The sequence below is a fragment of the Lonchura striata genome, chromosome 9, assembly GCF_046129695.1.
Source record: "Lonchura striata isolate bLonStr1 chromosome 9, bLonStr1.mat, whole genome shotgun sequence".
Taxonomy (NCBI): domain Eukaryota; kingdom Metazoa; phylum Chordata; class Aves; order Passeriformes; family Estrildidae; genus Lonchura; species Lonchura striata.
This window is the reverse complement of record NC_134611.1, coordinates 24,645,316-24,668,215: the sequence shown is the minus strand read 5'-3', so window position 1 is coordinate 24,668,215 and position 22,900 is coordinate 24,645,316. Positions and strand designations below refer to the sequence as shown.

The following is a 22,900-nucleotide window of genomic DNA, read 5'->3' as shown; positions in this document are numbered from 1 at the left end:
GCACATCTCCATTAGCAGCTGTACCAAGGCTGCTGACTAATTGCCACACAAAAATTACCACCCACAACTGAAGTCTCCAGAAGTAATGACAAAGCCATACCTGTCTCTGTCTCTCTGCTTTTTGTGTTTTAATTTTTAAAGTTGGAGCAGGCTGGATGACAGAGCATACAGCTCACAGGTGATACTGTCATAGAGTGATCCTACCTCTTCTTAGCCATTGTAAGCCATTTGAGGAAAATAAAGTTGGCATTATAGACTAGGAAGAAAAAATACACTAAAGAGGACTTTGGTGTTATTAAAGTATATGCTCTAAGATCAACATGTGCTTACACTTACTTTTTTAAATGTGGTTGCCATCCTGAACTGATTTCCAATTCAGACTTTGACTTCTGTTATGGGAATTTTACATTTTTGGTTTTTGTCTCCCCTCTTTTTGAGACATATTTTGGTTTAAGAGTTGGCAGAGTTTTATTGTCAGTAAATGGCCCTAGTAATGTGAAATTGGAAAGCATGTTAAAATTCCTACTACAGAATCAAACTGATTACTCTATGATTATCTAGTTATTTATTTATGTACTTTGTTAGCCCACTGTGCTTGGTTCGAAACACAGGAAAAATCTAGTGTTTAATACAAATAATGCTTATTGGCTAAATAATGTAAATTTGAAGAGTAGGAAGAGAGAAATGTATGGCAAGATGATGTCTGAAAGCAGCAGAAGAAAACACAGATACATTGAAGACAGCTGAATTACGAAGAAAGTAAGTACATTCAATCAGTTCTCTATTGGCTTGAGGGTAATCTCTGCCATATTACAACTTGCTGATTTATGGACTAATTAGTTGTACAAAACAAAAATATTTAGAGAAATTATTTCTCTCAAGCAGTCAGCAAAACAACTAAACAATAGGAAAATGCATTTTATGTATTAAAAAATTAAATTCAATATATATTTATGAGCCTATTCAAAATGTAGAGTCTTTTTGCTACCAGATTTCCAGTAAGCAAGAAATATCTATGCATCAAAATCTAATTGGGTCAGTATCTAGACATTCTTAGAAGAAATTAAATGCCTAAGATATAGGTATTTCAAGCCATAAAAGATATTATATATATTTATCAAGTCATATTATTTTTATGTGAGCTCTAATATGCCCAGTTAAATAAAAATCAGATGAGGAGGAGGAAAAGAAACCCCACAGTAATCTCTTTATTTTAGATGAGAATTGTAGTGCTCTATGGTTTTTCTGTATGCATGTCTTTTAATTTTCCAGACTGTTAAAATGCTTCCCGTTACTTTGACTCATATATAACATCCCTTCACAAAACATTAGTTGTGGTTTCCGTCTAGTCTTGAACTGAAGTGGCAAAGGAAAAAAACCAAACCAGCAAAATCACATGTGTGAGTTAAATATCACAACATTGAAACGCCAATGTTTTGGGAGGTGTAATGTAAAATAGACTTAGATGGGATAATCTGAAGTAAGTGGGTGGCAAAAAGATGCAGATGGGAGACTATTTAACTTCAGATTTGTGTAATTTGGATGGAGTAGGGAACTGTAGGTCTCAGTACTTATTGCGGTGGACGAGGTGTCAGAATTAATCTCTTTTTCTGTAATTGAGTTTGTAAGTCTCTCAGCATCTTGAAGCTTCAGTCCTTATGAATAAAATGGAAATAACATGCTTCCCTGCTTTGCAGTAAGTGTCATGAGGCTAACCTCAGTACAGTCTGGGAGATATTCTGATGTTAGATATTGTCAGTAAATGAGAAAACTGTCAAAAAATTGTTCAGCACTCCATCTACATAGTTTAGTCATCGTTCCTTACATCCTACTCAAGGAGCAAATTGTAAAAGTCGTTGTGCCTCTACCAGATCTGGGAAGGCAAAAGATCACTGCCAAGACTAATTCATAGGTACCGATCCACCTACTTAGAGCCTGTGGGAGATCTGCAGAGCAAAGGAAGAAAAATAATTTATGAGGGCATAGAAAAAACTCTGACATGAGGGAAGAAAGCAAGCTGGAGCATGGCAAAAGAAAGCAGTATAATAAATGTAACTACCAGGGTGTTCTACATGTCAGTTCTCCCATCCTTCCAAGCAACAGTAATTAGAGGTAAGAGCTGTTAACAAGACATGCATCAAATGAGTCAGTGCATCCAGGGCCTTTCAGTCCCTTGTTGTACGTGGTGACTGCAGATGCCAAAAGAAGAGAAAGTATTCTCTTCTGAACACATTTAATTTTCTATGTCCTCATAAAAATTACTTTTAGACATTTCAGAGGTGTGTGGCAAAGAGCCAATGTAACTGCTGGCATTACACAGATCGTGGCAAGGGGATTCCTCCTGCACTGTGCTTATTGTGCTGTGGTCTGAGCCAGGCCTGTGATGTGTGGAAAAAACATCTGCTTCATGAACATCTGGACTAGATGGCCGCACTCATGCCAAGTGCACAGCTGGAGCAAAAACAAGGCAGAGGTGCTGATGGGCCTGGGCTCTTCCAGCAGGTAAGTGAGCAGAGTATCACCCAGACACAAGGTGAAACTCTCAAGTGAAGACTTGTCTTTGTGAGGCTCAAGTTCTGCAATTTCCAAATCAGCGATTACAATGCTAAAATCTGTGCCTACAGATTTGTGAGCATGTATGTAGTGCCTAGACTGGCCTTCCCCCTGAGATGTGGCATAGTTTTAGTCTGGGCATGGTTTATGTTCTCTTTCTGTTCCTTCTTCCAGTGTTGGGTTTCCCTCATTTTAAGTCTTTTATCAAGACTTACAATATTGTAAGTCTTGATAAAAGTGGACTTCTTTTTGTTTTTGCTTTGTTTCCCTCTGGATTCCAGTATATTTAATATACACTTTTGTTTGAATTGAAGTAGAATTTATATCTGATTGGTAATAAGAACAACACTTTTAGTTCTACTTCATCTTGATCTTGCTGATCTGCATCTTCAGTGACCTGTTTCTGCTGTGTGGGCTCCAACATTCATTTCTGTGTTTAACCTTCCAAGTTTCTCCACTGCAAAGATGAAAACTTTGTTTAAATATTTGAATTCCATTTCCTGTGAATGCCTTTTAGCACTATTAGATGAGCAAATCTCAACTTATACATGTGACTGTTATTATATTTCAGCTTAGTGACTTTTGGCATACAAAGCTTTGAGCTGGGAATGTATTTCGCAGGTCTGTTTTGAAAGATGAATGTAATACACTTCCTATGCATAAGGTCAGTAAAACCAGCAACAAGTAAACAATAAAATAGTTTATTTTAGTACTACTCTGAATTTATTAGTGCATTTTTGTAAATACATTCAATTCTCCTGTGATTAAGATGATTAATATTAAGTTATATGAAATAATTTATGAGATATCATGATAGTTAAAAACATGATTGTTATCATTAATTTATTAACCACTATATGTGGTTTATTCTCATTAAAATACCAGCACAGGAATGCTATCTTTTTTATGACCTTGGTATTCATAAGCCTTAACAAAGTGAAGAAAGAATGAAGTTAAATAAGAATAGTTACCTATTCAGGTAAGGAATATTTTCACACCATTTGGCATCTATCTGTTTGTCTTGCTTGTTACTTGTGAGAAAAATTTGGTTTGATCCTTATTATAAAATGAGGGAGGAGGTGTGAAGTTGTGTTTTCTAATTACTAATATAGGTTATGCATAAAAATACTATGTTGTGTGTATACTACTGCTATACATAATGGTAGTTGTAACCAAAGCTACCAAGAACTTTTCAATGCTCTTGTAGTGTAACACTATTCATATTCAATGTGCTGTGAAGCTTGACCATGGTGAATTTGTTCCTTGACTTTGCCAGGTGATTCTTGAGTTGTTACAGGCAACTTCATTTACCTCTCTGAATAATTTTCTTCATCTCTCTTAAAAAAATACCTGAAGTATCTGAACATTTACAGACTGTAGAGAATAAAAGTCTAGCCCTATTGTAACTTTGAGAGTTTTTGAAGTATCTCACTTGTGATACATGGAAGTGCTTTCACTTTAAGTACCATTAGAATTTTGTAAGAATGACTTAGCCTTGTATTTATTTAGTTATAGCAAGCAAAGACATTTTTTCATTCAATGTGTTTGTAGAATTCAGTCAAAGGGATGCAAGCCTTTGAAGGAGATTTCTTGGAATTGTCAGTTGCAAACAGCCAATATAATATAGGCAGCAGCCACTAATTTTGCATCTACAATTATTTTCAGGTGCAAAGTGAGCCATGTTCTTAGTATATGTACAAGGCTCAAAATGTTTTAATTTAACTGTTCAGGTAACACTTAATACAGCCACTGAGAGATGTGAAAGCATCAGCTAGATCAAGGCTTCTTAAAACCAGGGAACTTAGAATATGCCTTACACAAACTGTCAGAGTAAGGGCATGAATGATCCACATCTCACCAGATAGTTTTGTGGAGGAATATTATTGTACTTCTGAATGCAGAGAATGTGTTAATCTCAAAACAATCAATGTCCTAACCAGAAAAATTCATTCCAAAAAATCCATTCGTTCACTGGAGCTGAATCAGAGAAATTTTTTTTTGTTCATTCATGAGAAGTCATGTTCATATATTTAAACATTAGAATTTACTTATTTGTTCTTGGATGTCACAAATACTTGAGTGAAAATTACCGTATGTCAAAAATCAAAAATAGTTATCCCAAACCACTTTCTCTAAACAGACAAGCATAGCCCCAGAACCCACCTCTGACCCTTGTCCCTCCCCAGAAAACACTGCTATTCAGTTTCTCAACAACAGCTTGCTTCAAGTACAGGAAGTGTATTTCCAGTGACAAGAGCAGAGTTGAGCATGTGTCCAGCAGCTGCCCTGGGTTTGCACTGTGTGCTCAGGAGGTGTCTTGGGACTGGAAGAAGCACATCTGCAAACCCAGCTGCCAAGGCTTGGATGAGGGAGCAGTGCCTGGCACGGCCCCATGTGAGACGTGCCCCTGCTGCCAGGCCCACACCCTGCTGTGGGACTCCCCTACACTGCCTTCCATGGTGTGATCTTCATCCCAGTCCTCCTCAGAGGAGAGCACTGGATAGCAATGTATGCAGAAATTCAAGCCTGAAGCCTTTACAATCTTCTTAGGTCTCAATTACGTAAATTAATCTTCCCTGTACTATTTGAGCTTGTAAAAAGTCTCAAGTAGTATTTCATTGTCTGTATGTTTGTGTCTGAATAGATAATGATGGCCAGAAAAACAATTAAGGGAAACATATGCTTTGTACTGGAATTTTAGCTGTTGCATATTATGGCAAAATGGTGTCTTGGTGAACATACTGCTCTGGTGATGAACTTTCATTTCATTAAATGAAGCGCACCATATGGTGCAAAATGCTGCCTTTCTACTTGTTTGTGTTGCATATACTTACATCCCCTTCTTTTTGATACTGTGTGAGGGTTGGAAGGGTATTGTTGGCTAATATAAAATTTCTGATTTATAATACTAGATCTGCATTGTAGTGGATAAATGTTTTCATCCATAAATAATTAAATGTACAGTTTTTCTTGGGAACGAACTGATTATGTCTTAATATTTACATCTGTAACTTTGCATTTGCAAGGACAAACATGAATGCTAGGCTGAAGGTTGCCTGAAAATCTGGTCTTGCATATTCTATGAAAAATATTACTCACATTTCTCACAGGTGAATAAACTGCATGCATGGATGAATCTAGTTAATTCAATGGTTTAATAAACCTAGAATCCCAATGAGGTTATAACAAATCCCCCTGGTGTCTTGGAGTTATGAGAAAGATGTATAAAATTATATGCAAGCAGAAGAGCTCTTTCTAAATTTGAGGAGTCTTTTGCACATTATTTTTTTTTTCTGTTCACTACATAAAATAACTTCTCACCTGTGGCTATGTCATATTAAAATATCACATCAATTATTTTTTGAGGGCAATATCGAGTCAATTTGCATCTGACTAGATTTTTTTTTTTTTTCCATTTGAATAGTTTGTTTTTAAAATAATTAGGCAGCATGAAGACAGATGCCTCTCTTAATTTCCCTGTAATAAAGATGGCTGGCGTGAAGTGGAAATATCTGCAGTTCTCCAAGATGCCCCATTTTCAGATGTTAAACAGGTGGATCCTGGATCAGAACCAATTCTCTAGGTACAAACACAGGAATAGCACGTTGACTAGGAATGACTGATTTAGCAAAGCAGCTGGAACTAATATAACTGAATAAATATGAGATGAATGCTAGTTTCAGGGTCACTGTACTCTGAATTATAATCTGGACAACTTGGCAATCTAAAGCCTGGTCAGTTCTTAGATGAGGAACCTTCCAGAAAAGAAGTATCAGGCAGAAAATTATAATTTTATGATAATAGTAGGTATCTTTTGCTGTGTTTTGATACAGAAGCAAAATCCTAGCCTAGGGACTGGGTTGGCCTTTTTCAGTATCATGAATGTGTTGTTATTTTACAGGCATTTGCAGGGAGAGGATACCCATTCCAAGAAACCTCAATATGTTGGAAGGGGTCTATATTTTCTGGTGGAAAATAAAGCAGATGCTGCGACTGCATGTTATCATGGAGAGATCCTACTTCATGCTCAGGAAAAGGAATCTGTTGTTTTTCACAGCTTCGGAAATGGGGAACAAGTTCTGCCTTCATTTTACACTGAGTTAAGTAAAAAATTGCAGGTAAAGTAATGCTGAGTGCTGTAATCTCTCTCAAAGATGCACACATTTTAGAAATATACTTGGAATACAGCAGCAGAAACTTACACTGAAATTTTCATTTAGTAAAGTTCTCTGGAGCTTAGAGGAAAAAATAATGAAACTGAAGAAAAGCATGATTGATAAGAAGACTTTCCACTGAATGGATTCCTGTATAAAATTGTAACTTTATTAATAGGTGAAGGAGGATAAAATGCACAAATTATATCTAAGTATGTGGAAAGCCATATACTCTGCCCTGGTTTAAAAGATCCCAAGTATATGAAATTGAAATGTAGCTGAGTTGATTGTAGTCTTATATTCATTACTCTTCAGCACTGCTGGCAGAATCCCTTCTAACCAAATGAGCATAACATGCTTACTTAGCACTTTCACAAAGCCTTGAGTTTATAATCACAAATCACTTCCTTTGCAATAATTACACAATCTGAATTGATCCGTGGTAATACAAGAAAATTTTAATTCCCCATTTTAATATCAGAAATCCACTTGGTTTTAGGTAGTCTCCAGCTCTGTATGTCACCTGTATTACCATTTATATTCTTTGTTAAGTCTGCTGAGTGTACTCTTCTGTTTATTTCATGAGCATACTTCTAAAATACACCTGCAATCTCATGTAGGCAGAGCACTTCATTTCTCTCTGCCTTACCTTATCTAGCCCACAAATGAGTGCAAGTGTGAATAGCAAACTTGCTACATGCTGGAGGGTCAGGGCAACAGCCTGAAGAGGCAGCAGCTCTGATGCCATCAGCATCTTCAGAGTAGTCTTCTAGAATCCTATTTCTTTTTAGAAATGAAGACCTGGTTTTCCTATCCACTTCTGGAGGCTGGGTTCTGTCCTGCAGAATTTGCTGCCTCAGCAGAAAGAGGTTCTCCAAGAAAGCAGTGCCCTAAATTCTACTGTTCACCATTTGAAAGAGGCAGCCAGGTAGAATTTATTTCTCTCAAGAGTTTTTATTTTGCTGATTAATTGTTTTCTACACTAGGCTATTATGTTGGTAAAATATTTATAACCATTATGATGAAAATTGCCAGGAAATGAATTCACACAGTCCTGCTACCTTTAGATTTTTTTTTTCCCAGGACTTTGAAACACTGCTGTGGTTTTGGCTTGCCTCTCTAGTCTTGCTATTCTTTTCTGTCACACTCAGTAATTGGCCTAATAAAAGGCAGTAACAAGAATTTATTACACCTTGGGCGATACTTGAAACAAAGTTTATTTGCTGGAGCAGCACTTTTTATCTACTCGCTGCTGTATATTTTGACAGTCTTTCTAAATATTAAATCTGACTTTATTAAAAGTTAAATCTTGGTGCTTTTTTGTGATTGCTGCTGTTTTTGCAGTTTCTTAAGCAGACTAGTACATATATAAACATATCTTTTTAACGAAGCTTTTGGAGAAATAATGTAAGCTGTGGATCTATCTGCTGGAATCCACAAAAAAGGTATGAATTGAAGACCAGCTTCTATGGTACTTTGTAGTTTAGTTTTGGAATAATGTATGTGATTGACTGAGAGAACAAGCATGAGAACTATTCAACTTTCTGAATGTTCAGATTTGAGGAAATCTTCCTCAAGCAAATGATGCCCTTAACATTTTAAGCTGGCAAAGTAACAGCAGTAAAATTAAAGCAAGGTTAGATTGCTATGATGTAATTTCCACTTTTAAATCTTCATTTCTTCTAGATACTGAATGGTAAAACCATAAACTTTGTTTGTTTTCTAAAAAGGCCTTAAGAAAGAGCAGTAAGTCATCCTGGAACTGTTTATGCAGGAATTTTTATTCTTTGAAATCTTCCAGTGTTAAAGCAACAAGAAAACATTTATAATGTCCTTTGGTGGAATCTTATTACACTTGTTATATATGTAAACTGATATTCTTTGATGCCAGCACGTTGCCCATACAGAGAAATCTCTGCACAATTAAATGAAAGGAAAAAGAAAAGGACTAAATAAAAAGTAATAGTTTTCTCTTACCTGATTAGAATTAAATACATTAATAAATTGTCTGGTAACACAAATAGGCAATAATACAAAAAATCTACATTGTACATTATTTCAAGAAAAATAACTTCATTTGAATACAAAAGGATAAATACACTTTTTGTCCTATAGCCACTCTTGTACAGTAGGTGAACACAGCATCTTACCGATGCAGTGCTGCTAAGGTATACAAGGATATGACTGGCTTGAGTTTTATCGAGGGGGCTGTTACACATGTGCATCACTAACATCGGACAAAGAAATCTTTCAACCAACAAGGGTTACAGAGCAACGTTCACTAAAGCACAGGTCGGAAAGGATTTGGGGACTGAAGCAGGCCAATATGGCAGCTTTTACAGATTTCCTTATACCCACAATGCACTGACAGCAAAGAATGCCTTGGTTTGGTCAGTCCAGAGAGGAGTAGCGATGTCGTTGGAGTCTCTCCCGTTCCGGGGGCTGTGGAAGCCACGTCAGTCCCGCAGCTGATGGATCGGACGGAACAGGCAGCTGCCAGCGCGTCTCGATCCGAGCTGCGCGCCCTCCACTCGCAGCCCTGTCCGTGACTGAGCGATATGGCTTAGTTCAGTTCGGCCTTCCTAGGGTTTGTAGGTGGTTGCTGTGGCTGTTCGGTCTGGGAAGCCCGCGGCGGCGCGGGGCCGAGCCTCAGCGGGCGCGGGCGGCGAGCAGCGCGGGCAGCAGCGGCAGCAGCGGCCGCAGCGCGCCGGGCCCGCGCGGGGCCGAGCTGCGCCCGCAGCCGCCCGGCTCCCGCTCGCAGCGCAGCTTCTCGCACAGCACGCCCGTGTAGGCCGGCGGGCACTGGCAGCGCGCGTTGTTGATGCACGTCCCCCCGTTCTGGCAGTGCAGGAGCTCGTTGTCGCACACGTTCGCTGCAAGACAGCGGGGGAAGGGGGACAGAACAGAGAGCAGATGTAAGTTTGTCTTCGGCAGAAACGCGCTAGAATCAGAACTGAGGCTCCACCTCAGGGGCTCTGCTTTTTCAAATACTCCGATATTATTCCCCCTCCCCTTAAGGCTGTATTCTTGGAAAACCATCTAATTCACTTAGCGCCACTGACTAAAGTATTGATTAATTTTATATGAAGGACTATTTAATATTGAAACAATAAGAATTTTAATACACGCCTTGTGCCTATGTCTGCATCTTTATAGTTACCGCTAAACTGGAACTGTAGGTGATGTGTGTTATTTGAAAGGGGCGATGTATCTAGAGCCTTTGGAAACCACGAACAGTGGTTAAAAATGTAATATGAAATAAAAAAATCTGCATGAGAGGGCAAGGTTTTAGAATCAAGAACTGCATGTATTAATGATCTGAAAAAATTATGCAAAAAAGATAAGGCAGGCACAGGCAGGAAATTCAGCATGCTGTTGGGTGGGGATTATATGGTACAGACATCTGGAAATAAAAGATAATGTTATTTCCATTATAGACCAAATATTTAATCCTAATTAGATTTGCTACTTTGGTACATGGCATCTTAAAGCTATCTTAGATATCTTAGATATTATAGCCTGATAATAATTTCAGAAATCAGAATTGACAAGGGAGTTAAGAGAAAATAATACAGGCAAAACTTTTATGCCTTCATGATATTATATTTGAAAAGCTGACAGTTTTACTTTGTATTGCTTAATATAAATTCAAATATTTCATGGGTGAAAATTCAGAGGTATGAGCAACATACTAATTAAATGTGTCAATCTGTGTTTTATTTCAGATGATATCACTAGTATGATATGTGTTGGATCACAGCTCTGCCTTCCACAGAGAGGCAATTTTAGTAAAGAGCTTGCACCTTTGATCTGGGTAGAAGGTAACAGTAAAAATTTTAACTTTGAGAATTAGGGAAATGATTATTCGGGTAAGAAGCAGACTCAACACCATGTGATATTTATGTATACCTTAGCCTGAAAATACTCTAAATAATTTAGAATGGAGAAAGTGTTGTTAATTTTATCTTAAACATTACTGTTTATTGCTGCAAAGAAGTACAGTTTTTCAAATATTAATTTACTTATTTTTAGAAGCAGTCAAAATATCACAAGAACTACAAGTGAAATAGTCCAGGTTCTTAGGTGGTGCAGTTCTATGCAAATCTGTACAATTCTGTGCACCACTAACCTCACTGGTACTTTTATCTGTCCTGGCTTGCTTTCAGAAAAATAATTTTCTGACCCTAGAAGGTCTCTCCAATAACTGCTTTCTGATGTTCTGCATCCAAGTGGGGCAAATAATACAATATGTTGGAAACTTGTAGATGCAATTAAGAGGGGCCAGTAAATCATTAATTTTTTTGGCCATTGCTTTAGCAATCAAGGATTTTTATTAAGAGTTATGGATTTAATGTTGTTGTCCAGTTTCTGAATTGCAATGGAAAAAAATGAATAGTAAGGTACGACAACATATTTTGTTGATGATTCTATGTCTGAATTTTAGTGTTCTATACATACATTTGTAAAAAAGTGTAAGAAACTGTAAATTACCACCAAATAAATGTGATGAGATTAACAACCCAGATAATACCATGGTAACAGGCAGAAAAAATTATCTGTATTTTAATACAGTCAATATTTGCATTACATGTCTTTTAACTGAGGCTATGTACCTTTGAAGTTGACTTTGTTATTCAGATTGTGTATATTTAGTCATCTCAATATGCAAAATCAAACTACTTTATCTGATGGTACAGGTACTGGATCTGCATGTTCTGGACTACTCGTTGCTGGGATGCTTTCTACAGTACAGGCAGTGAAAATTGTGAAATATCTGCCCCATCAATACAGATCCTTGTTTGCTTTGACAAACTCAGTGGGAGTCAACAGTTCATTAAATACCACTTCTGAAACAGCAGAGGAGGTATTTCACTTCACATTTTGCTTGGAATAATTTATCCAAATTTTCTCAAGTATTAAGTAAAGTGTATTTTTAAAAATGTATTATAAAATAAATATATTTCCTATTTTAAAATTTAATTTGTATAATTCTGGATACAATGTTACAGATGCTGATTTCTAAATCAGACCTTTTTTTCCTCATTAGGAAGTTTTTGAGATGTGCTTTAAGAAGGGATGGATCAAAAGCTTCGTCATTATTCCTTTATGACTGTTTGCCCATAGGAATGCAGGTAGATTTTATGGTTCTCAGCAAAATAGCTGAAAATTCTGGAATTGTTGATCTTGTATTGCCATAGCTTTCCTAATTTTGTGCTTGTATCTCTTTCTCTTGCATACAGATGTATGCACATATATGTATCATGTAGATAGATAACTGTGGGCTGGAAGTTGTATTAAAAAAATCTGGAAATGTTATGAAATCCCATTATTTTTTGCCAATTTTGTTTTAATTTTATTCTGACCAACTCTAATACCATTTTTACCTTTCTCAAAGTACGGTCAGGATTACTTTCAGAACTTTAATATTGACTAATAATTACCTGAATGGCATCAGGTACCAAGTTCTGACCAAAGAATGAAACATGGAGATGTGACACAAGTAAAAGACCTAATTCTGAAGTCATCACATTGAAGACTATTAAGACCTGTGTGGCTGAGCTACCTGTGGGTTTGCTGGCAGATCTTCCTTAATTAGAAGCCAGGACACCAAACTGGTCACTTAAAAACCAAAACAGGTATCTCATTTGTTTTGGAAAGCTTTGCAGACCTTTTTGAGGGATATTTCTAAGCACAGTCTCCAGATCTGTGCTACTGCATGAAGTGAAATATTTAAAAGGAAATTGTTTTAAAGTTATTCTCATAATTCATCAATTTGCAATCTAAACATGGTCCAGTTATAGGATCCTTGAAACACTTCACAAAGAAGATGGAAAAGAAAGCACAACATGCCTTGCCATATGTCACAAACTGTTCTCGATCTTTAATTGTAATGTTAATGAATTTGGGAATGGAATAAAAAAGAAAAACAAGGGGAAAATACCCATCTTTGAGCTGGCTCTAGGGATAGTCTTAGCCTCTCATAGATGTGCTAGTGTTTCATAGAATTTATATTGGGTATTAAATGAAATATTGTGAGTAACACAGCTGTTTGACAAATTACTACTTTCCTCTTAAATGTTCAAATCTGAATAATACATGAAAATTCCCGAGTCTCTCCAAAATTCAACTTTAATATCTTTGCAGCTTCTTGAAAGAAAAGAGTTAGACAGCTCTGGCTGCTTTTAGTTCTGAGCAGCAACAGAGACAAAGAAGAAATGCAGGCATTGCTCTCTTCAGTCTGGAGGGGCACCTCAGGCACAACCTTGTGCTGCTCTTGGCTTAAGGACGTTCTGATGCTGTGTGTGGGCAGCTGCAGAGCACATTCCCAGGGCTTTAGGTCTGCCTGCTGCCCAGACAGAACAAGAAGATGCTACAGAACTTAAATACAGTTTCTTCTACACTCCTGTCTTTCCCAAAGGCCATCCAAGAGGGAAAAAAAAATTTTCTACCTTTCTTTGTACTACCTTATTTTTTGCACAGCTTATCTGCAGTAGCATCTTGTTCAGGTGGGACAGACAATTGACACATTTTTTGAGCTAGGATAGATGGTATTCTCTTTCTGCATCAAAATCTGGATTTATGATGAAATTTTCTTTGTGGGAACAACATAAAGATTATTAATGATAAAGTCACAGAAAGAAATTTTTTTATTAGAGGTCCTTGCTTCCTTTCTTGAATTCTTAAGGCTTAAATTTCAAACAATGTTTCCTACACTCGCTTCTATCACTATTTTCCTTCAGTGTGCACCTTTTGTGGCATCATTTGTTACAGACTTCTCTCTCCCTCTCTCTCTCTTTAAAACCATCCCTTCACTTTCCTCCTTTTTGTCTCCCAGATCATGAGTATCACAGTCCCTGGACAGGTTGCTGGGTTGACAGCTCTGAATATATTACACAACATATTTGTCTTTTCTAAAGCACTGATGCAAGCTTTGCCCTGACTTTTGCTGCAGTGAATTTTCCATACTGTTTGTCAGTGGTTTTTGTTACTACCACCACTGAATTTTTGACCTTGGATTCCACCCATTGTTCATAATTTTGAGAGCATGCATATCTCATAGCTGAAGAAATTATTATTCTCTGTTTTTTTTCTCTAATGCGTTGGTTTCCTTGGCACTTCTTATTTAGTAAAGAATATTACTTGAACTCATGAATGAGGAAGATTTCAGCACACATGCTAACAGAATATTCTGTCTGTGCATAAGTGAGTAAAAACCCAGCATAGTGAAACCCATGTTTTCAGTAATGATGTTTATAGGTAGCTCCGACATATGCAGTGGCTGTCTATATATAGAGACTGAACAGCACATTGAAATACCATGAAAAAATTGGGAGGTTTTGTCTCGCTGCATAAATAAGTACAGTAAATCCAGGCCAAGCACAAGCGATTTCTTGTCAAACGAGAATTAGTTCCTGTGAATACTATGAGAAGCCTGTAACTAACATTCATTATTCTCTAAATCTGTGATCATTTAATCAATAAATGGTAAAAACAATCTCAGAATATAAAATAAATTGCAGTGATTGAGGCTTGTGTGTATGCCTAGTAAGAATGTGGGCATCTGCACATACATGTATAGCAAGAAAACCTCTGCAGTTGTGACAGTATTAGCAATATTTTCCCCACAATTTGTCAAATAGCCAGAAATGGAATTGGGGAATGCAAAAGACTTAGTCTCATTAGAGTGCAAAAGTGTGAAATTCTTTCCAGTTGCATGTTCCAGTTGAACATAAGTGGCCGCAATCAAAATACTTCAAATTGCCAGAGTCAGCAGTGAATATCTTCAGTATTTAGAAAAATATCCTGAAAATACAATATATACTTGCTGTGTGTTGAAGACCTCTACGTGGAATTCCACTGACTCATGAGATCTCACCCATATAGCATAGATGTCAGGTAAGAGGATATAAGGGCATGGGAAAAAGAGTAGCCAGGCATCTCCTGAAAGGTTACAGCTATTGCTATTACAGTTCGTGTTGCACAGCAGATGACAATACAAGTTTTTATAGCTTAAGTATCTTACTCATTTGAATAACCAGTGAGTAATAACTGAATTGAAGGCTTGTCACTGAGATTTCTTCCTCTGCCTATCTTCCAATTAGAAGTACTAATTTTACTTATTTTATTCTAATGTTTAGAATTTAATTTATTGTTACCATTTCCATTACTGCCAAATGGCTTCAAAATGTTTTGCTACCATGAATATGTGTCAATGTTAATCAGACTTCTTCAGTGCTTTGAATCCACAAACATACCTGATATGAAAAACAGCTACTGTTCTTATAAATGAGATATTCATAATAATTTCTTTGTTTGGAAATGACACTAATTCAACATTTGCTGTAGTAGTAAAACTATCTTAGGATACTATCAAGACAAGGCAGATACTTTGATGGCATGAAAATAAAACTGGTTTGCACTTATCTACCAAAGTCCATTCTTAAGCTAAGACAAAATTAATCACTGCAGACAAGTACAAGCCTAAAGCATATCTTACTGTGTCAAAATTATGGTCACAAAATGACAAGCATTAATACAAAGATCTGTGGTGCAAAGTTGAAACAATGTTGTGATTAATTATACTGCCAGCAATACAAGGAAATAAACATTGACCAAGTGAGAGTACTTTCTAAAGGCAGACATCTCCATCTTGACTTGTCTTAGAAATGCCTGTTAAAACCACTGTTGAAATGACACTTGATTTTTTATCAAACCAGTTTTATTCAGTTATCAGAGAGTAAATTAATAGGGGAGTAGTGGAGATACTGTGTTCACTGAAATTTTCCAGTAGAATTTTTAGATTGTTTGCCTACATATAATTTCTGGTTTTTCTGCACAACAGGCAGTTCAAAGCCAAGCTAGCTCAAATCAAATTGCAGGTGAAGTCTTCAGAGTTTCTAGAAGAAGATGTAGCTATTACTCAGAGTTCTGCCCAGCACACAGCCAGAGAATGGATGGTGATTCCTCTCTCCTGCAAATAGGCAGTAATTTATCCTAGCATCCACATGGGTAAGCTTAGTTGATTATGTCTCACCACTGAAAGTGAAAAATCCTGTACAGAATATGCGGGGGTTTTTAACTATGGTATGAGGATAGCAGAGGTAGAAAGTTACTGTTTTTCACAGGTTGTGTCTGTGCTCATTTTTCATCTCTATTCTTAATCTAAAATCCTTGGGTTTAATTAGTAAAGAATGATGAGAAAAAATACATCTAACCTGTCAAAAGGACACAAGGGAGAACTGATTTTGGAATTGATATTCATATATGATAGACATAGTTACTTTGGTAGAAACTACACATGATTGTGTATTAAAATGGATGAAAACAAATCCAGATTTACTTATCTAAGAATTATAGTTGAATTAATACCTTTCAATCTTCCTTGGTTTTAGGAAATGAATGATTTAACCTTTTGGTTTTCTGATTTTGATGGTTCCAACTTCATACTTGTACAAAAGAGGATGATTCCCAAGGTGGGTGGGAAGAGGAATTTCCCTATTCTTTTCATTGCTTTGCTTAGGAAGGAAGACCACTGAATTGGTACGACCCTGATCATACTTTAGGGTAATCTCAGGAGAGCAATAAACTACATATCAGCTTTAGTTGCTCAGAAGGGACTACATGCCCCTATCATTCATATTTCACTTACAAAGCTGTAAGCTACAGTGCCATTATTTCTCTCTGCCTGGAGAAAAATGAACATTCTTACATGACCTGTCTTCTCTTCCCTTAATGAGGAAAAGAAGCAGTTATAGCTCCAGAGGTTTTTTGGTTTTTTTTTTTTTTTTTCCTATTACCAACAGCAAGGTCAGGGTTTAGATGTAACCACAATCAGTAAAACTGGTTAAGCACAAAAAGTGCTCAGATGCAAGAGATGAAGTCATCAAAAAGCCCAGTGAATTGGAGGGATAGGATTTGGTTCCCTAAATACGAGCAGCTACTGCCATTGGCTTTCCAGAAGGCTCTTCAGACATGCAGAAGGAGCTGGCAGGTGTGTGCAGGAGCTCTGGGAGCTGTAACAGGGGAGCAGTGCTGCCAGGGAGGGGTTCCTGGCCCTGCTGTGCTGGCAGCCTCTGCCTGGTGCAGTTCCCGTCCGGGGCACGGCTTCCCTGGCCCGGGGGACTGTGTGCTGGGATGCTCCCTGTCCTGCTGTCCCTCACTCCTCCTGTCCTGCTCCTGGCGTAATGGCACTTTGGGGAACACCCAGCTGCCACTTCAATCCTACCCAAAGGGCTGGCAGGGTGACCTTGCCTGCACAGCACCATTTTCTGCTTCATGTGCAACAACAGGATTTTCTTGGAACTTGATTTTCCCAATTACAAAACAGACCTGCAACGAGTATTGCTTTTATAGAGCACAGAACCACAGGAGAAAGTCTGGAAAACAAACCAAAGCAGGATCATGTGAAGGTGAGCAATTCAAACACGTGATTATGAATTATATAAAAGGTTGAATGTTCCTGCATCCTTGGCTGATAAAGTGTTTGATTTGGAATAATGTTATGGACACAAAAGAATACAATGAATTTGTCTCTGTTTCAGAGAAAACAGTTTCAGAGAAACTAGTTTGGGTACAGAGAAAATAGTTTAGGTATTCTTCCCACTACAGTGAAGACTTTGAAAATTCATGGAATAGTCTCAAAACACTTGTTGCTTTATTTGGCAGCAAAACCAGGCAAGATAGCCACAACTGAAAATACTTCCCAATGATTTAGGAGATTAGAATAATTCCAATAAGTATTTTCCTAAATTTTGTTAGGGAAGGGGTAAAAGAGAGTGACAGAATATGTTGTTGATGGCTTCTGTTAATAACTACTGCTATTCTAAAGTTGTGATTTAAAATAATTTGAAAGTTGCAAATATTCTTCTCAGTACTTTGGCTGAAAGCTAATTGCATGGGAGCTTTTGAACAATTGGTAAAAAACCTATTGGAAATATATGTTATGATCAACTTCTAAACTGCATAAACCAGCATTTGTAATGGAAACACCAAAAATATTTCACTGCAGTGTAGCAATTATCAACGGTATTAAGGTGGGATGGGTATGTAACTAAATGGAAGTGTGACTTATCAGCTCTTTTACAGTGATCACAAGGAAAGGAAAGCCAAGTTTGTGTTTACATGTAATTATATATTCCTTCTGTGTGCATTTGCCAAAGGAAAGTTTAAGATATCAGGACAATGTTCTCCTACAGGAGACCAAAATACCAGTGTGCAAAGTTAATAGTGTAGAATCTCTCAGGAGATGAACATTTTGAATTAATGTTAACATTAGTTACAATGCAAAGGCAAAGGTAAAACATTTGCACAATTCCTACAACATGTATGAAGTGAAGGATGGGGTTTTTGTTCAAGTAACAATGCTGTGAATCAGGAGATCTTTCTGAATCAATCTACATTGATTTATTGTTTTGAGTGTGGATGAAATGCTGCAGAGTGCTTTTGCTGAGCCAGCTTTAGAATGGGGATAAAAGCACTTTCCTGTAAGTGTCGAAGCTATTCAGAGTAGAACTTCTTATTGCTAGTGAACAATGGGGAAGTTGATGCCAAGGAAAGTCCAATGAGTTGCCTGTGCAATCAAAAGGGGGGAATGATGCAGGTGCTGTGAATTCCTGCTCTATTTACTATATTGCACTGCTGATTAGATAAATGCAATAGCAGAGTTGATTATTGTTTCCAAGGGAGCTTGCTGACAGTCAGCTTTAAAAAGGTTTCTAAACTATGTAGTTTAAAAAAGGACTATGTAATCTTTTCCAATTGTCATATGTAATTGCATAAGATGATTAAATACTCTGACAATCTCAAATACCAATGTTGTGTATTATATCTCCTAATCTCACCTATCAGAACTTCATCTGCTTCATATTCATACATAAGACATAAGGTACACTGTAAAGATTTGAAAATCTTTTATCCACTCTGCTTCATCTGACCTATAAAAATATTACCTGTTATTATCTATTTTTGTATTACATTAAAATTAAAAAAAAATTAAGCAGGCAGATTTTTATATCCTAATTCCTGAGATATACCAGATGATAACATGCTCTCTTGTGAGAGGGATTTTAATTGGTGCAATGCTTTATTTTTCCACTCTTTTCATCAGAATACCAATAAGATGATTCAAACAGCTGGCATGTAGCACTCTGCAAAAATAAGAACGAATAAATTAATGTATCAAATAATTAAAGCTATTAGTTGCTTCATGCTAGTTTTCAACAATGATATTTATTGCTGCACACAGACTTGCTTTGGGTTATCATTGTGCATTTATCTTCATGACAGAGCAACCATTAGATGGGAAACCCCAGATAACACATCCTCTCTTTCCAACACATTCTTCTTCAGGCTTACCAGTTTTTTTTGCAGTGTTTTACAGGTGTAACCAATGTCATAGTTTTAGCCTGTGTTTTTTTATCTGAAAACATTTAAAAAACTGACTCATCACACAGTTCAACAAAAATGTCTGGAAGATGTTCATTATTACACACCAACCAATACAGCTGAAACAGGCATACAGGCAACCTGCAGATTTTTCACAGTATCAATATGCAGGCTACCACTAATAAGTTGTTAAAATGGTAAAATAATTATATTAGTCTTATTTAATCAATTTTAAAGTTTTGCTATAATGTAGAAAAAGATCTGAATAAACATAGACCTTAGAGAATAGGTGGCATGGTTTGTTTGGGATACTGTCTGAAAAGTTCTATCAGCATACAAACTAAAAATAATGTCTCTAACCATGGATATTGATATTGCTTACTATGACAAAGTGTTAAGATAATTCAGGATATTAAAAAGACCAGAGTTTTATTCTCATGACTGAGAGCTCTTTCCCTGTGAGCTTGATATGGTTCTAGCATTACTTTTGACATGCTGATTAATGTACTCATATTTCTGTTTATCAATTGTGATGCACAAAGGTGTTAAAATTTAATTATTAATGAAGACTGAAATAACCTGGGATCCTTGAGGAATAGAGAACTGCCAAATGTGATTTCACATCAAAGTACTTTATTTTGTTTAAAATTATTTTCTCCAATTTTTAATTTGTCAAGTTATGCCAGAGTTGAAAAATACCAATACATCCATTAATTGTGATGTAATAAATTACTGTAGATAGTGTGTTAGATATTTCTAAAGATATATTGTATCAGTAGCTTTAAATCTAATGATGAAAAGAAGTAGTTGCATTACTTAAAAAGGTCTTCCACCTGCACTTAAGACTGAGAAACCAAGACCTTGGTTATTTTCTCCTGCTTCTGAGAGGCTGTGTGTGTAGCAATGTCACAAACCTCTGGTTTGGAAAAGGAAGGGTCACACAAGAAACACTAAATTTTTATGAAAATGTACTTTTAGAATGCACTTTTAAAACATAATGTCTGACTGTATTTCTTTTAGAACTCTTAGTGAAAAAGGAGACTGATTTCTGCACAACAGAACTGGGATGATGATTAATCTGTATTTCCTGGCAAGTTTATTTCATTGGGTCCCGTCCTGTCATCTGCCCCAGAGAACCCTCTCCATGACATATGAGCTCCCACAGGTCTTATCACGTTTGTCCTTCTCTTCCAGCAGCCTCAGCAGTGATGGCAGTGGAAATCTGGCTGATCAGATCCCAGCTCCCTGAGAACTCTCTATTCCTTGACATCAACCCCAAGGGCAAGAGGCTATTTGTGACATGCCTGTACTGCTGGCTGTGTGTGCTAGTGGGGGACAAGGAAAGGCTCTCCTTCCAGGCAGGATGAGTTTCTGTAGGCCTGGAGCCTTGTGAGGGATCAGCACTGGGGGTAAACAGCAATGGAGCTCCTCCTGCTCCATGGAGCCTCAAGGCAAGCAGGGCTGGCAAGCATGGCCAGCCAGCAGAGTGCCTGCTCAGGTTTCAAACACAGCCCCAGAGTGTAGTGAGGGTATGACAGGCGTGTGAAAGGCAAAGGGTTTGTGCTGTGAGACAGCATTTCTGAAGTGGCAGCATGGCAGATCCGAGTGGGATGCTGGTTTCTGAAGACTGCCAGCAGCTACGGAATGAGTAGCTGTTTAGCTAAAACAGCAGGAGGAGTGCTAAAGGGAGGTAGTTGGAACTGGAACAGTGCTGGAGAAGGGTTTGGGCTAAAGCCAGGGCGGGTAGGAGTAGGTGAGGGAGGTGCTCAACACATCTTAGCTGGCTCAGTGTTTTGTATTTGCAAAACACTCAGGGTCCTTCTAATGGTGCAGTGCAGCGTGGGCTGCACCGTCATCACTAAGTTGTCATGTTGCCACTGAATAAAAGATATAACTGGAGTCCACTTCTCTAAGTCTCTGCACTTTGTTTTAAATCAGTAATGGTTTAGCATGAACTAGCAAAGCTCTCAGGTCATTGCAGAAAAATTATTGCAGTATATGGCTTTATTTTGACAGGTGGTGTAAATCTCGACCCACATTTTCATACCTTTGCAGAAGTCATGCAGTGTGCGTGCCACCTTTCATATTTTTCTCCAGTTGTGTACCAAAGGGCACGTGTGCAGACGTAATTAGAAGCATTTCAAAGCATCCAGCTAAAGTTTTGAGATGTTTGTGTTGCAGTATGCTGTTGTAAACTGTCTCTAAGATATGTGGAATAGGATGCTCTTTCTGAGAATGGAAGCCTCCTTGCAGAGAGCTGTGCTTTGCTGCATAATGTCAAGATAATGGAGATTATTTAAGCATGCTATACTTGCCCTCAAGATGAATTTCCTTGCAAGCCCCAGTTTAAATCTCATTGTGGGATTCTCCTGTTCCTGAAATCAGTAGGAAGTAAGTTAGGTTTTGAATTTTGTCAGAGTAACTTGTCTGCCTTTGATGCTAGTCACTGCTTATTGCCTCATGATCAAAATGCAGCTTCAGCTCTTTAAAGGAACACCTACATGTGATGAAACTGTTCACACTCATTGGAAATGAAATCCTAAATTCTTCAAGGTAAGAGTCCTATTTCAAGGATCCTTTGGCTTAAAAAGCAAGTTGAATTCCCATTTAAAATATGTGTACCATTCAGAGCTCAGTGGTGCAGCATCTCATTAACAAAACACCCATTCTGAAGGGCAAGAATAGATCCTTGTTTCAAAAGGAAAAGGTTTCAGATTTAAGCAGGAAAGAGAATAAGAACAGGAGCTAGTGTTGGATACTGGTTCCGTGAATACTGGAACAATGTTTTGGGTTATCCTTAGAAAGATTTGTAAATCTGGAAAATACAGATAAATGTCTAAAAAGTGTAAAAATTTTGGAAAACTATTCCACTCAGTCTCTAGAAATGGAATAAAGTGGGTAAATTGATCTACAGACAAGTGCAAATCAAAATATTGGCTCTAGATTCAGCTAGTGGCACCAGTGCAGTTATTACTACATGGCCTTCCATGTCCCTCTGAACAAAAAGGCAGAAAAATCATTGGCAAGAAGAAAAAAGCAGATCAAGAAGTACCTGTCCAAGATGTAGTTATAAAAATACAACATAATTTTGGGTATAACACTTTAATCGTCCTGAATCTCAGCTGCCTATTGACATCAGTGATGTTAATGAATACAGTCCCTTTAATATAATTATTTCAAGTTGATTTCAGATACAAGTATTCTTCTATAGAAAGTAATTACCAACAACTGAATTGCAATCAAACTCTTCTCCCTTCTCTGTAACATCTTTAAACTTCCAGTACTGTCACTTCTCACCTGATGATTACAGGTAACAATTTTATTAACAATTTAATTATTCTCTTTAGAAGCCAAGGTAATTACAAGGAGCTTGTTTTCTACCAGAAGTCTTTTTAAATGATTTTACCATTGACTGTAGCCCAACATTAGAGAAGGATAGGCCATAATCAACAAAACCATATCTCAAAATTATGCAGAGTTGGGAGAAATCGAAAGAGCAATGCTGCTAATATTTTACTGAACATCATGGTACTTTTGTGTGGCTATGAGTGCCCTCTAAATTTATCCTGTAAATCCTGTAAGGCTCTATTCACTTTCACAGTGAATTTGTGCTATAAAAGGTGGTAGTCAAAGATCTGACAAAAAGCCGGACTGACATTTATGAGATCAAGCTTTTGTTCCTGATTTTATCATACCCATGTTCCTTCTCAAAATCTTTCCTTGCATGCTTAACCTGAAGAGGAATTTGAAATAGCTGAAAGGGCTGGTCCATGTCTCAGGTGTATGGATCTGGGAGAAGATGATCGTGC

At 37.3% G+C, this 22,900-nt stretch overlaps 1 protein-coding gene and 1 long non-coding RNA gene across 4 annotated transcripts in view; one reads left to right on the top strand and one right to left on the bottom strand.

The window, feature by feature from the left end:
- Positions 1-6,582: 6,582 nt before the first annotated feature.
- LOC110479613 (uncharacterized) lies at positions 6,583-11,843 on the top strand. Its single transcript, XR_002466958.2, has 4 exons — positions 6,583-6,671; positions 10,433-10,528; positions 11,405-11,571; positions 11,755-11,843. It is a non-coding gene; the product is annotated as an uncharacterized LOC110479613 (long non-coding RNA).
- Positions 6,855-22,900, bottom strand: part of NTNG1 (netrin G1) — a 151,981-nt gene continuing 135,935 nt past the window's right edge. For all 3 annotated transcript variants that reach the window (XM_031505521.2, XM_031505520.2, XM_021547519.3), the window contains one exon: positions 6,855-9,580. In XM_031505521.2, coding sequence (XP_031361381.1) covers positions 9,357-9,580 — 224 coding nt within the window. In that variant the 3' untranslated portion in view covers positions 6,855-9,356. The remainder of the gene's footprint in view (positions 9,581-22,900) is intronic.